Source organism: Grampus griseus (genome assembly GCF_964374135.1).
Source record: "Grampus griseus genome assembly, chromosome: 11".
In the NCBI taxonomy this organism is placed as follows: Eukaryota; Metazoa; Chordata; class Mammalia; order Artiodactyla; family Delphinidae; genus Grampus; species Grampus griseus.
In genome coordinates, this window is record NC_139005.1 from 66,991,322 (window position 1) to 67,007,111 (window position 15,790).

At 37.1% G+C, this 15,790-nt stretch overlaps 1 protein-coding gene across 1 annotated transcript in view; it reads left to right on the forward strand.

Annotated features, from left to right (window-relative positions):
• TMTC2 (transmembrane O-mannosyltransferase targeting cadherins 2) overlaps positions 1-15,790 on the forward strand; it is a 390,337-nt gene that overhangs the window by 320,047 nt on the left and 54,500 nt on the right. The window contains exon 10 of the mRNA XM_082665557.1: positions 8,571-8,685. Within this exon, the coding sequence (XP_082521683.1) occupies positions 8,571-8,685 (115 nt within the window). The remainder of the gene's footprint in view (positions 1-8,570; positions 8,686-15,790) is intronic.

The window sequence follows — 15,790 nt, forward strand, 5'->3', positions numbered from 1 at the left end:
GATTCACTTGGCAATTTCGTAAAATAACTAGCATGTAATAAATGCTCAGTAAATTGTAATAATGGCCATTTATTCTTTTAAGATTATAGTGGAAACCATACTAATGTCCTGGAATGAATGAATTGTATAGAAAAATTTTTGAATAAGATATATAAATAAGGGACAGAAATTAGGGGAAGAGGAGACAGAATAAAAACCTAGGAATTAAGAAAAATAATAAATCCTTACCTGTCAACGTGCAGACAGGACCAGAGAGAAAGGGAATAATTGCTTATAAGAAGAAAGAAGATTATAAGTTACAAGTAATTGGGAACAGGGAAAGAAAGGGTGGGGAGGAAAGAGACAGAGACAGAGACTGCTTTTCCAGTCTTAGCTATTTGACTTAGTGGCCGAATGCACTTGGGAGATTCTTGTTTGCATTCTGCCTCTGCTTAATTAAAACAATTGTTCCCAAAGGTACGTTCGTGTACCCTGCCATTGACTCCTCCGTGCCTTCGTGGATGCATCTGTAAGTGAATACCTCCACAAAGCCCTTAGGGATGGTGTGGAGCACAGTGAGAAGACTCTGAGCTCTTCTTAGGAAGAGGATGTAAGCTCTTTGACCACCTCTCTCCATTCTAATTACCACCTGCCTTAACTTAGTCTCAGAGGCATGTTCCTTTCTGTAGTGACTTCGGTGTCTGCATTTGAGTCCTCTGTCTGCCTCATCTCTTTCCTTACAGCTGCTTTGTCTCAGGTTACACAATATCCCAGAACAAAGTGCTTACCTCTATCTTTGATTAGGTTGTACCCCTCATTTAGTTATGTCTTTCTCTTCATCTTTCGGTGATGAAACTCAGATTGTTTCAAGTCTTAGCATGAACGTCTCATTCTTGATGAAGCACACTTGACCTCTATTGAATCTATGTATTACTTAAACTTATAATGGGATTGGGTTGCTCCTCCCTCCGTGCCCCTTCCCCCACTCCTCCGCTCTCTCTGGTCTCTTCAACTCCTCCCCAGTCTCCTCTCTTCTCCTCCTTGCTCCCCGCTGCTTCCCATTCCCCATCTGACAGTCTTCATAACTCCATCAGTTTCATAACCCTTCTGGAAAGAGTCAGGGTAGAAATAAATGCAATAAAGCAATGCTAACCTTCCTGACCTCCTTTTCAGGTGAGCACAGAGCCCTGGCCTGCTGTTCTTCTACTCTCCTTTGCACTGGACACCTTTCATGCCACCTGTCCAATTCAGGGCAAATTCTTGGCCTCATCCATGTCCCTGGATCTTAGGGACAGATCCAGGGCCTTCCAGCCTCAAAGTGAGCAGTCCAGATTGATCTACTGGGCGTCCTTTTCCTTGTTTCCCCGGCCCACCTGTTTTCTTAGCCAGTAACTGTGGCACATTTATCACACTGAGTCTGTCTCAGTAAACCAGAGCTTTTATTAACTCAGGCAGCCAACGCACAAAAACATAAAGCAACGAAACTCATAGAAGGGCAGGGGAGAGAGATTGGTTTGAAAAGTGAGAGCATACCTCACTCAGACATTCAGCAAGCTTCCCTTCCGAGAAGCAAGAGAGAAGGTTGTCCTCCATAATTTTATTTCTCCCAGGCATAATGAGCACACATTAACAAGTAGCCTGTCTTCAGCAGACTCTCTTTTCAACAGCTCGTCTAAATCCTGACGATTGGGTTGTCACCCACGCTGTCTTACCAGGAATGCATTACTCACCTCCCCTAATAGAAGCAGCCCATGAAGGGCTCACCTCAGCTCCACTTTACCCACTCTTCTTGTTATCGTTAGATGTCACCAAAAGCAGTCCGCCCAGATCCTTCCACTGTGGCTTTTTGCTTGTTCCAGTCATCTGAATCTTTGGAGAAAGCCCTCAGGCATAGATTGCTTCTGGATACTAGTAATGTTCTTTTTCCTGATCTGGCTTCTGATTATATGACCATAGTCACTTTGTAAAAATTCACTTACTTGTGCCCTTTATGTATATTTAAATTTGATTATAAGTTGAACAAAGCCAAACAATGCACCTCCATCCAGAAATGATGCACTTAGCTTGATACCTTGCACACCTCCCTTTTCAAATTTATATCCATTTATAACTAGTTAAACGATCTCCATAATCTCCCCTTTCCTCTGCTAGATGGGAACTATTCCAAGGATAAATGTTGCATTTATCTTCATATCCCCCATATCTTGTTTATACAAGGCACAATGTACATATCTTGGGTTGGATACTTTAACCTACAGTTTCTTCTTTTCCCAAACCATTCAAGTGATTCCGTAGTACAATGGAATATAATAAACTTTAGCCACCTTAGGTAGTTTGAACTGTTCTGGAATTAAGATATCTTTGAAGGTATAATTGATGTCTGGATCACTTGTTGTATTCCGAGGGAAATTCAAAGCTCTAAAACCATGGCCACGGCCACCATGTTGCTCAAGTCCAAGAGACACATCCATAGAGACATCATTGTGAATGGCACCCTTGAGAATTGTGCAGTGCCCAGCATGTGTGGCCATTCACTGCAGCCCTCCCTGAAAATCACTGTGAGATGAGAGGCTATGAATAGGCAAGTGCCTGGTGACCTGGGCCAACTAGGTCCTAGCTTGCTCTGGAAGATGAAGCAGTATGATTAGTTAATTCAGTCCTGCCATCGAATATGTATCTATTAAATCCCCACCATGTGCCAGGAAGTAAGAGAGTGAGCCACTGTGATATATGGGGAAAGAGCATTCCAGGTAGAGGGAATGGCAAAAGACTGTGGAGCATGGGTCTTTGTTACTCTGGTGTGTTAGATGAACAGCAAGGGGCTAATATAATTAAGTAACCAAGGGAGAGAGTAGTAGAAGACAAAGGAGTTGAGGTCAGAGAACCGATGTAGAGGTTGGGGGGAGAGCCCCGTGCTGGTCATATCAGACAGTGTAGTCCAGTGTAATGACTCACTTTCCCTGGGTCAGCTGTAGAATGACGGGATCTGACAGGATCTCTCTGACTGCTGTGCTGAGAATACCCTGTAGAACCAAGGGCAGAAGTGTGGAGACGCATTAGGAAGTTATTGCTGTAATCCCGGGGGAGAAGATGGTTTGAGACAGGGTGGTATCAGTAGAAGTAAGACAATTCTGGATACATTTTGCTAATCTGATGTCCTCTCTAAGGGGAACTATTTTAACGCAAATGTTATGTTCTAGCTGTTATTTTATAAGTAAGATTTTCATTTGCCTTTGACCATTTTTAAAGCTATATATGAATGATTTTTTACTAAAGAGAATTGGATCATTATGACACTTATTACAGATCATTTTATCTCCTTAATTTAGTAACATTGATCATAAGAGTGAATTTTTCATAGTATTTTAGTAAGAAATGACAGTTCCACTAAGCTAGGGAGTTTATATGCAGAACTTTTAAGCAGTATTTGAGCCTACGGCTTAAGGCCAGCTTACAATTTTATGGATTTCTACCTTTCAGACAGCTTTTTAAATCCAGGAATTAATGAAAGATTGATCTTCACAGGCTTGTCATATTGATATGTTGGGAAAAATCTACCAAGTAATTTAAATTGTTCGGTTAGAGAATTGTCCAGAGAAGAAGTGGTATCCCTTTAATACTGAAACAGTTGAATCCAAAACTGTTGAATGCTTTTCCCCTTTTCCCATGTTAGCCTGTGAGGAGACTTACGCTCTTTGTATCTGGACCTCTAGAGAATGCTTTCTCTTTTTATATCCTCTTCTGCTTTTTCCTATTCAAACGTCTTTTTTCTTTCTTTCTTTCTTTACAGTTTCTCATCTTGTTTTTTTCTCCCTTTGATTGGAGAAATGAAATAAGATGATAATAATTAACTTGGGTAAGACAAATTACAAACCAAAGAAATAATGATAAAGTGTGGTAGCACAATACACCCCGGAGGACAAAATGTATTTTACTTAAATTTTTGTGGTTTCTTTATTTGAAAGTCTACTCAAGTATCAAACACAAAGAATGTGTTTGTCTACTATATCTGAAAGAAAAGTGATGTCTCAGAGATCTAGTCTGCAAATGAGGGATAAAACTCTTAAATCTCCTTATTTCGAGTTTGAGAGAGTAAACTCATATGTAATGAGTATATCTTATTCATACACATATGTATTTCTAGCTACACATGTATGTGTAACCTGGTCATCGTGCCAGTAATATGAGGAAGGGCGTGCCACATGCACTTGATTTCCAGAAAAGTTCAGTCTAACTGGTAGCCAATCCCAGACATGGAGTCCCGAGTATGGTGCAAAACATTTATTTTCTTGTTCCCATAAGACAACTGGTTCTCAAACTGCGGGCACCCGACTGGCAGCATCAGCTTTAGTTGGAAACTTCTTAAAATTGCAAATCACAGGCTCTGCCCCAGACCTGCCGCATCTGAAATTCTAGGGATGGGACCTAGCTCTCGGTTTCATCAAGTCCTCCAGGTGACTGTGATATGCCCTAAAGCTGGGGAACCACTGGGAAAGGCAACCTTTCAGGTCTTACAGAATCCACCAATGTGGATGGACTCCCCAAAGTGCCTGCCCTTCTCAAGTGCTCTTGCTTTCCTTTCCTAACACCTTTCACTTCTCACAGTGTCCTAGCTCCATTGTGTCTCAGACTGAGGTACCCTCAATCTCAGAGCCCCAGTAGCAGCTCCTACCCACAGAACTACAGGATCTGGCTCTGCCTTGGTGGGCGCAACTGTCGACCTTTATATTCTTCAGTGAAGAGCGCCTCTGGCTCACTTGCTAGTATTGATCACTTCTCCTAAAACTGATTCAGTGCCTTATTGTGTAAAACAGTTCACTTCCCAGTAGTAATCAAGACAAGAGGATTGCGATCAACAGCCTGTCACATATGCTGTAAGTGGGGCAGCGGTATTGGGACAATTCTTGTTTATTCCCCCTCGTTCCAGCACAGTTGACAATACCATTCTCTTTCACTCTTTTAAGTACTCTAGTTTAGATGGTAAATCAGAGTACAGTGAACTTAAATCATAAGCAGTTCCACCACTATTGGAAAGTGGTCAAAGAAGGATTCACCAAGAAGGAAATGTTTTAGGGCATAAAAATGAAAGATATCCAAGAGGTAGGCAAGACAGGCCTGGAGCTTGGGGTGGGACAAGGCAGAGAAACCTTAGAGGCTGAGGATTCAGGACAAATAAGGATGTGAAGCAACAGGTTACACTAAGGGAAGCGGAAGTAGTTCAGAGTCTGGAGCCAGGGTCTGGTGGGAACAATAATAGAAGAAGCTGGTGGAAGAGGAGCAATTAAGGTCATCTTTTTGTTTGTTTGTTTGTTTCTTATTCCCCCAACAATGTATCAATTTAGGCTCTTTGGATAATTATTTAGAAGAAACCTAGTATGTCTTTGTTTCCTTATTTATGTTGGTTCTGTGTATTTGAAATGCTTATTGCTCTATTTTCCATCAATTTTGGGCCCTCTTTCAAACAAACGATGACTATATAAACAGCATAATAATAACATACTTTCAACTTTGGTTCAGATTTTCAAATTCACTTTAAAAAGAGATACCAAATGATTCACATTCCATAATGTTTTATGGCTTTATCATAGCAAAACACTAACCCTGGACTGTTGAGATCTGTGGCCTGTCGAGAACAGAGTGCAGGGAATTATGCAAATACCTTACTAATATGCTGTGTTATTGTTTTTCTGAATGTTAGTATGATGATTGAATCCTCCTGTTAGAAAATGATCGTATAGGAATTCTTTCTGTCACCATTTGCAATATACAAATTATGTGTTTCGTGTAGTTTTGTGATTTTGGAAGCTGCTTACAAAGTCTATGTTCTGTGGCAAAGCTTACCTAAACCATAAGGAAATGTTTTTAAATATTTTAAAAATTGTATATTTGATTTTACACAATTAGTTAATGTTACTCTTTTTTTGTTGTTGATGAACACAGAGATGTGTTCGGCATTAATAGACCTTGGAAGGCTTTGCCCTGGACATTGCATATCAACTGTCCTCTTAGGCCATTGAGTATCATTGTCTTCATCACATAGACTTCTTGTCACTGGCCGTCTCTGTTTCTGTATGGACAGTATAGATTTCATTCCCTTCCTTCTTTCTTTTTTACCAGAGCTAATATTATCTCCTTTTCCCTCTACCGTCTGGAGTAATAAATTTTAAGAAAATAACCTTCATTATTCCATTAATTGTTGCATTTTCCTACTGTTAATACAGGATACATTTCAGAATTAATAGCTGTCTAGAAAGGAAAAAGAACAATTGATAAATTCCTACATTATCCTTTGTTTAAATATCACATAAGCAGTATATCTATTAATACATTTAGTCAGGTAAATAGGCCTTGAGGACAGGTAGCAATTAATATTATGGGGTTTTTTTAATCTATTTATTTATTTATTTATTTATTTATGGCTGCATTGGGTCTTCGTTGCTGCACACAGGCTTTCTCTAGTTGCGGCAGATGAGGGCTACTCTTTGTTGCAGTGCACGGGCTTCTCATTGTGGTGTCTTCTCTTGTTGCAGAACACGAGCTCTAGGCACGTGGCTGCAGTAGCTGTGGCACTCAGGCTCAGTAGTTGTGGTGCACAGGCTCAGTTGCTCCACAGCATGTGGGATCTTCCCAGACCAGGGATGGAACCCATGTCCCCTGCACTGGCAGGTGGATTCTTAACCACTGCGTCACCAGGGAAGTCCTAATATTTAAAAAATTTTTTTTAATCTGTAATAAGTATAGCTAACTGAAATATGGGTTTAGCCTGGTATCCTGTACTAAGATATATGTGAGGGGATGTTAATTTTTCAGCATGCCAAAGAGTGTCTAATTTTTGTTTTACTTTTTTAAAACCTCATATACTTTAAATTGTGTCTCATATCAACATGTCTGTAGGGTTAGGGTCTACATGAATTTCATAAGTAATGTGTTTTTCTGTTTATCAACAAAACCATTTACAACTCTGTTTTCTTAAAAATTTTCTGACCCAACAATTATATTTGTTGGGTCAGAGAAAGGTGCCAAATGTTAGGTGACAAACTAAGAAAGTTATGTAAAACTTTTTGTAGAAAGAACTGAAGGATCTCCAACTCCCGGTCTGAAAGTAGGATTCAAATCCTAGGCCTATCTTTACGCACCACTCTTTACCAATTGAAGTTTAGAAACGGTTAAGTACAAGCAGTGGCTGTGGTTTATTATAAATCTTTAAAACAGAAAACTTCCCCTGTATTTTAAGAACTGGTCCTTTTAGGTCAGAAGACAATTTGTAATATTTAGTAGATAAATGCTAAGCGAGGGACCCACCATTTTTAAAGTTTTTCAGTTTCCATGTATGCCTAGGACTTGCAATCATTTTTGTAACTATTTTTCATGTTGTTAAAGTCTTGAACGTTAAGCAAATAGGAATCTGAAAGCAAAGAGAAATAATAAATAGAAAACAATTCTATAAACCTGTCAATTGCATGGGTGGTTTCTACATATCTCTGTCCTCCCTTGATTTGGTTTTCATTTGATTATCTGTATCAGACAAGGCTTAACATCATTACTTTTGCTGCTAATAAATCCTTAGCTATGAAAAAGCAGCCTGCTCTCTCTGTTTGCATGTTTACAGCCTTAAAATTGGGCCCAACTTTTATGTTGTTTTCTTTGCCTTTACAATATGATTCTAGGATAGCATCATATAAACAATTCTTGAGATACAGTTTTGAAGAATTGTGTGGCTCTATCTGCAATAATTCTAACCTTGCAAAGCTGACCTGAAAGTAAATCTGTATGTGTTAATAATCTCAGAAATCTGTATGTGTTAATATTCTTCCGTGTTTATTAGTCGATCTATAAGTTAATGCTAAACCAACCTTTCTGTGTTCTTCCAGTAATTTTAGCGTTACTTAAATATAAGAAATAAATATATCTTAATATGGGTAGCCCTGTTTGTGAATGTGCGTCAGAGACAAAAACTGTTTTAAAGGACCAATAATTAAAATCAATTCAAGTTATATTTGTCATATATCTTTTTTTCCTACAAAGCAACTCCCATCTTAGGATCTCAGAGGTTTATAGCTAATAATTGTATTTTATACTAGTGATGCAACATAATGATTATCGTGACTTATATAGGTGGAACAACTAATGTTTAAACCAGTTGATGGGTGACTTACTGAAATATATCGCACCCGAGCTGTAGATTCAACAGAACTAATATAGGGCCTTAATCCCCAAACTCTTTGACCATCAGAAAACTAAAATCTCCCCCGTAGTCTTTTTTATATTGCTTTACTTTTTAAAAACATTTTTACATATCTAGTATATCTTTAAATTTGTTCATTTTATTTCTTGCTTCAATAGTCTTTGGAGGATTTTTAAGGAAAAAAATTTGTTAATGTACCAGATTAGGCACATTGCGATGCCCTGCAATTAAGGGAAATGTATATAAAATATGACTAAATAATGAGCACGTAGATACACGGTACACATAAATCTTAGCTTCGTATCACCCTTACCACTGTTCTTACGTTTTTCTCTATAGCAGCTTTAGTTGTTTCACAGGATTATTATTTTCCAATTTTCAGCTCACTTGACTTCATGCTTTGCAGGTCAATTTCTTCTTGAAGAAGCTCGCCTCATAGAAGCAGCTGAGATGGCAAAAAAAGCGGCTGAACTGGATAGCACGGAGTTTGATGTGGTCTTCAATGCTGCCCACATGCTCAGGTTAGTTTTTGCTACTGTGCCTGAGAAGACCAACACTGTAGCTTTATTCTTATTAAATTAATATAATATAATTAAATCAATAATACTAATTCCCCTTATATGTCACCTTATTCCATATTCTAAAAGTGAATTATGCTGCTTAACCATGTTAAAATCAGTCAGGACTATTTAATTCATTATAGTTTATGCGCATAGTACATAGGGTATATGAACTTTTAGGACTCTGAAAATTATTCAGGCCCCTTTTCTCTTTCCTTTAAAAATTATTGGCCATAAAATACAAAAGGAAAATTGCAAAACTGAAATTAGTAACTGTCTAATTAAATGTTTCCAAGACAAAACATTATGTCAGTTAGTCAACTGCATCTCAATATTTGTGTTTTTGTATTAATTATATTGAATGGGTCATGTGGGTACATTTTATTACGCTTGGTAGTAGAGAGGATTATCAAATATAAATATACTTAAGGCCTAGCAAATTCTCAAAATGGCCCTATAATTAGCACTGTTGCTATGTGTTAAAACAATATGTTTTTAGACCATTAGTGCATCTGTTTTCAGAAAGACTATTTTGAAGGCTAATTACAATAATAGCAAAACAAAAGGCAGATGAAAGTTTTTTGTGTGAATATAAAATGAAAGTGAATGCATTAAAGGAGGATGTTTTTAAGAAACTCGAATGATTTATACAGTTGTTTAAAAAGCATTGTTTGTTCTGTTAGCCATACGTATACCCCTTCGCACATGCTGTTACCTGAATTTCACTCTATTAAATCTCCACATAAATGCTTCCTTAGGTGACATTCACACTATGGGCTCTGAACTTGGCTTCTAGGGGCAAGTTTCTAATTATGTAGATTACTCTTACATGGGAAGAAAAATAGCAGAGAATTGGTCCACATTTGGATGGTTTTAAAACATGGACTTTTTGAGAAAAGTAGAGGAACATTTAAAAAAAATTTTTTTTGAGATCATGGTAGCTTTGCATGCAGTTAAGAAATAATACAGAGAGATCCCTGTACCACTTATCCAGTTTCCCCAGTGGTGATATCTTGTAGAACTACCATACAGGATCAAAACCAGTATTTTGATATTGATGCAGTCCACTGGTTTTATTGGGTTTCCCCAGTTTTAGTTGTACCCCTGTGCGTGTCTGTGTGTTTTTAGTTTTGTGCACTTTTATTACATGTATAGGTTAGTGTATCCATCACTCAGTCAAAATACAGACTATTTCCATCACCACAAGCATTGTTCGTATTCTCCTTTTATAATCACATACCCTCACCTACCCCTGTCCCCCAGGAACCAATATTTAAAGCAAGTTTTGTAAATTACCTTGGATTTATAATTTGAGATTATTACTGTAACTGTATCTTAGTGGTTTACTCCTTGGCTTTTAATAAGTTTTAAATAAGAAATTCGAAGTCTGTTTGAGAGGAAAGAGTGTACTGTGAGGTTTCAGTTGAATATCCTCATTCCATATCAATGCTTAGCGTTCCTAAAGCAGGTACCTACAAAGAGAAATCATGATTCAATAGACTATTGGTATATTTTAAAAATAAACTGTAGCCAGTTCGCAGGAACCTTCAATGGAAGGATAATTTTTTTTTTTTCCTGCAGTACGCGGGCCCCTCACTGTTGTGGCCTCTCCCGTGACGGAGCACAGGCTCTGGACACGCAGGCTCAGCGGCCATGGCTCACGAGCCCAGCCGCTCCGCGGCATGTGGGATCTTCCCGGACCAGGGCACGAACCCATGTCCCCTCATCGGCAGGCGGACTCTCAACCACTGTGCCGCCAGGGAAGCCCTAGAAGGATAATTTTTAAAAGATACTTTAATTTGCATGAGAAGGTTAGGTGCTGTGTTGGGAAGAGGACTTTTTTGTTCTTCATGAATAAAACACTGTGCTTTTAGTTACAATAAACCATATAGAATGTGAATGCACAAGTTTCTAGAAACTAATTTATCTTAATCATAATAGATACTTTCATCAACAAGGCATTTTGCTGTATATTAAATCAGTATCTGAAATTCAAGGTCTACCAACGGAAACTTAGAAACTCGTTACAAGAACATTACAAAAAACATCCTTGTTAAATATATAGCTTGTAACTTTTCCTTAGTTACCATAGTGCTAGAAACCAGTGGAAAGTTTTTGTTATACATTGGCGACGTGGAAATCTTTAGGATTTATTTTTCAGAACATTCTCTCTAGCTTTCTACAGTCTGCATTCCTCATTAAGTTGCATTCAGTTAGCGCCTTCCTATCTTGATTGTGAGTATGACCACAGCAACCTGGTCATATCCTTATTCAACTTGGTGGCAGTACGTATGAATGTTTTTACTTATTTTTTTAGCTCTGTCAAATTCAACAATTTCTTGAATGCCTATTGTGCGAGCTGAACACCAGCCTCTTTCCTTATTAATCAAGAGCATGTAGGACTTTGTTTGCTAAAAAGAACAAAAAAGGTTATTGGTTTTCCCTTGAATGCAGCCTTATCAAAATGGTTAGCTGTCAAGATTTTGCTTATTCGGTGTTACATCTAACATTACCCTTGAGGCAGCCAAATTGTTGTAAATTGAGTTTGATATTAATTTTTTTCCTTCAAGAGCTCTGTTCTTTCCTAAGATATTTAGGAGACAAAATTGGCAAGGTTTGGTGATCAGTTCGATGGGAGGGAAAGGGCAGATGTCTCCCTGGCTGTGTCTTGGTTAGCTGGATCAATGGTTGACCTAATATACAAAATCATCAATTTAGGAAATGTTATAGTTCAAGATACAATTTGAAGCATACTTATTTAACTTCCCTTTCCTTGGGTAATTCCCAATGAATTAACACAAAGAATCTATTAATAAGGAAAAAACTGCTTATCACGAAAGCCAAAAAGAAAAAGGAAAAGAAAAATCATTCCGCCAGAAGAGACTAGTTTGGAAGAGCCCATCAAGGGGCAAATCTTTAACTTATTAGGACCTTCAAGAGGCTTGAAACTGGAGAAATGTCTAACAGATCCATTTTAATTCTCAGTAATGGAGAAAGATCTCTTTCTGTAGAATTAGAATATTTCTAATTCCTGTTGTCAAGGTGAGTCACAAGAACACTGTGTGAGGTAGAAGTATTAATGCTGTTCACCAAATATATTTGGCCTTCCCACTTCAAGAAACAATAGGATTGCACTTTCCTGCCTTCTTCCAAGTTGAAGACCTTCCTGGGTCTTATTGGGTCGTTGAATGTGTGTGAACGTGATGCTTGTTATTTCTGAGCCCAAATTGTAAGAGTCAGTGCTTTTCCCTTTTTCTGACTTGGAAATTGTGGAAATAGATCCAGAAATAAGCAAAGGGAGACAAACTTCCCTTCTCACCTGCATTGGATAGGATGAATGAATGCAAAATAAATTTTGTCCTAATTCACTGAGATTCAGGATGTGTCTATTATTGCAGTGTAATCTAATAACCTATCCTAACTGATCAGAATATATCTGTGAAAATAAAATACATAGTTGGAAAGAGGACCCATATAACATGAGAAAAGATTAAGCAATTAATAGTATCTCTGAGTTTATAACTACAGTGGAGGCAATATAAAATTGATAGATTGAAATTTAAATAGAAATTATATATATTTTCCCAGAACTTAATGAAAAACACTAAAGACATGAAAATGATGACTGAAAGGATAAAAGATTGACGAATAGATTGAGAATAGTATATATACACTAGTAATTTTATTTATATATATATATATGTTTGTATAATTATATATAGTATACAACTATGTATATATAGTTATATATACCTATATAGTATATAGGTATTGTTTATGTAATATGTGATACTTTTGTCTCTGTATATATAAATATGTATATATAATTATGCTGTACTTATGTGTATGTAGTTAGATATGGCACATATACATATATAATTTTATTTGTTGTATAAATGTTAATATAAATAGAAAATTCCTGAAGGAGAACATAGCTCAGATGAGCAATTATCAACAAATAGAAAAAATTTCCAAGATAGGATGGAGGTCTTTAATCATCATTATTAAAACCAAAATTAATGAAAATAGATCTACTCCTAAACTTGTCTTCTTGCATGGGTCACGATTTTTAGTTGCAAACTAGAGAATCCACTCTTGCCAGTTTAAGCAGAAACAGGTTTTATTGTAGAGAATTCTATAGCCCACAGACCCTCCCATAGGCTTGAGAGTGCTCGACATAGCCAGAAATAATTTCCACCACCTAGCTTTCCTTGGTGCTCAGCAGCTTTTAGAATCCAGAGCTCTGACACCATCACCCACAAGGAACCAAGAAGAATAAGCACCACATTCGTTAGAAGATGAGTCTTCTGAGTGCAGCTGCCTACCCATTATACTTCTGATTTTCATTCTCTTGAGGTTGCATCTGATTGATAGAATCTGAGTCATGTACTGATACCTTGGCTGGAAGAAAGTTGGAAGATGAGGAAATTTTCGGCTTCTGCCTTGTTTAGGAAGACAGGATGCACACTGTGGCTAATTACTAAATATATTTCCAGGGAGGGTGATCACAGATGTTGAAGGCCTCACATAATGAATGGTTGACTACATGTGTTGACATTTTTAGTACTTCAAATAAAATGGAAAAAGTACTGGATATTTCCAGATGAGAGCATTTAAAAAAAGCAGATTGGTTATCATCAAAGGAAAATATCAAAGGAATTTAAAATACTAAAACTCAGTAGAGTTATGTCTATAGAGTTGTGAGAGGAAAGTATTGAATCAATTATTCTGTTAGAAGCACTTTGTATGTATGGATTTATTCAGTGTTCTTCCAGACCTGGAAGCTAGAAAGCACACAAAGGTATTTGACACCTGAGAGGAAATCTTGAGGCACTGAAAACAAATTTAACTCATTCACAGCATTCATGGGCTCTGGTGGAAAATTGTTTTTTTCTTTTATTTTCTTTTTTAAAATCCATTTACAGGGTAATGAAGGAAAAAAAGGTAGCATTTATTCAAACATGTCCTGTCTACCTAGCACCGTATTTTGCATTGTATATGTCACCCTCTTAGTTATAATTTCACATATATGAAATAGACACTAATATTCCCATTTTACAGATGAAGATGCTGAGGCTCAAAGAGAGTTGGCATTTCCCATACTTGGTAACGCTGGGATTTAAACTTAGCATATTCTTGCCAAGTATAATACTGTTTTCACTGTGTCACATTGGCTCCCTCATAGCTTTATAACTGAGTGATTACCTAGAAGCTGTGATTCCTGAATTTATTGATGGAAAAAGGATTTATAGAGAGTGACAGGTTTTCAAATGTATAAATCCTAAATAGTAAGATCCTTCCAGTATTATTACATTATCCCTTTGTGGTAAATTTTAGAAAGTAGGTATATAGTCATAGGAGAGAGAACTCCAAGTTTGTACTCTCAAAGGAACATTAAGTTTATAGACATACCGTCACGGTATATTGTCTGACGAAGGACACACTGCTGAGATAAGTGTGCAGTTTCCTTTTATCCAGGCCTAAGGGCCCAAGTTGTCACTGCTTCCTAAGGTAGGAAGGAAAGCAAAACTGTACTGTACCAACTGGTTCCCAATGCTTCCCTAATTTCTAGAGAGCAGAGTGAATATATGAGAAAAAATTATCTTTCAGTTTTCATTCTCAAATAATTTCACTGGAAATGACATAAAATAGATGTTCTTAAGGAATAAAGGAACAAAATCAGATTATTTTCTCAAAGCAGATTGTGAATGTACACACACACACACACGCATACATACGTTGGATATTGGAGATATATATATATATCTCCAAGACCCTGTAAGTAATATACTTTCTTCTTTAGCACTTCCCAAATTACCAAAGACCGCTCAAAAAGTTATTGGGTTTTCTACTTATAAATTGTACATTACTGGCAAGTTTTGGTTAAGAGGGGCGTATTTCAACTAGGCTATAGTGGGATGTAAGGTCTTTAAAGCAAAGGGGTGTGGCAGATGAGGTTAAAGGTAGGTACCTTCCTACTCTGTGCCTTTCCAACATTAATGTTCATGTGAATCACCCAGGGATCTTGTTACATCACATGTTCTGATTTAGTATGTGTGGATGGTGCCTGAGGTTTTACGCTTCTAACAAGTCACAGGTGTTGCTTATGATGTTGGTTCTTGGACCACTCCTGCAAACAAGTTCTAGTTTGCCTTTCCTCTTGTAATCCCTCTCAAACCCTGCTCCCCACCCAAGCACTACTGCTTGAACATAAGTAGTAATTTACTATATAGGAATATTATAGTGGACATTACCGATAGACATTTCCTTCCTTTTAATTTTTCCAGTACATTTCATTATGTAATCTTTCCAGATATAGGCTTAACCTGTCCTTAGCAGCCCTCAAAGATTTGAGGCCATGAAACAATGGGCTCAAATTCTTACAGGACATCAAGAAATATCTAACTTCAAGGACTCATTTTGTAAAACTTACACCATCAGCTTAGTCTTTTCCTCTGTTATTGCTACATTTCCACTATGCCTCTCTATCCTTTATATTTAGTATTGAGACAGATGCCTACAGGTCTTGAAGCCATTTTTGATGTCTTGGTTGAGAAGTTTTCATTTAAGAAGCCTTGATGACCATAAATCATTTATTCTAGGAGTTTCATTACAAGGGATTTTTTCTACTCCATTATTTTTACATATATGTGACGCTGGTTTTGCTATTTTAAGATTTTCCATACATTTTTATGTCCTTGTTTATTTCAGTTCTACTTCTATTACTACTGTACAGTTTATCAACTAGAATTAAAATTTACCTCTGCTTTGAGTAACTTAAAGCTAAGTGTAAGTTTAGCAAGTTGGCAAGAACACAGGAAACATCAGCTACTGTTTCAGCTTACTTTCATGATACAGGAACAAACGGCTCTCTAGTTAAAAAAAAAAATCCTCATAAGTTATCCTTGAAAATGATCACCAAGAATTAAATAAAATATTGTCTTTCGTATGAGTCAAACAGTGGTTATCATCCATATTAAATAATTTTAATTCAAAACTGACAATTCACAACCATTAATAATTGTAGTTAAAGAGAGTCTTCTAAATGCTACTTGAGTTTTTATTT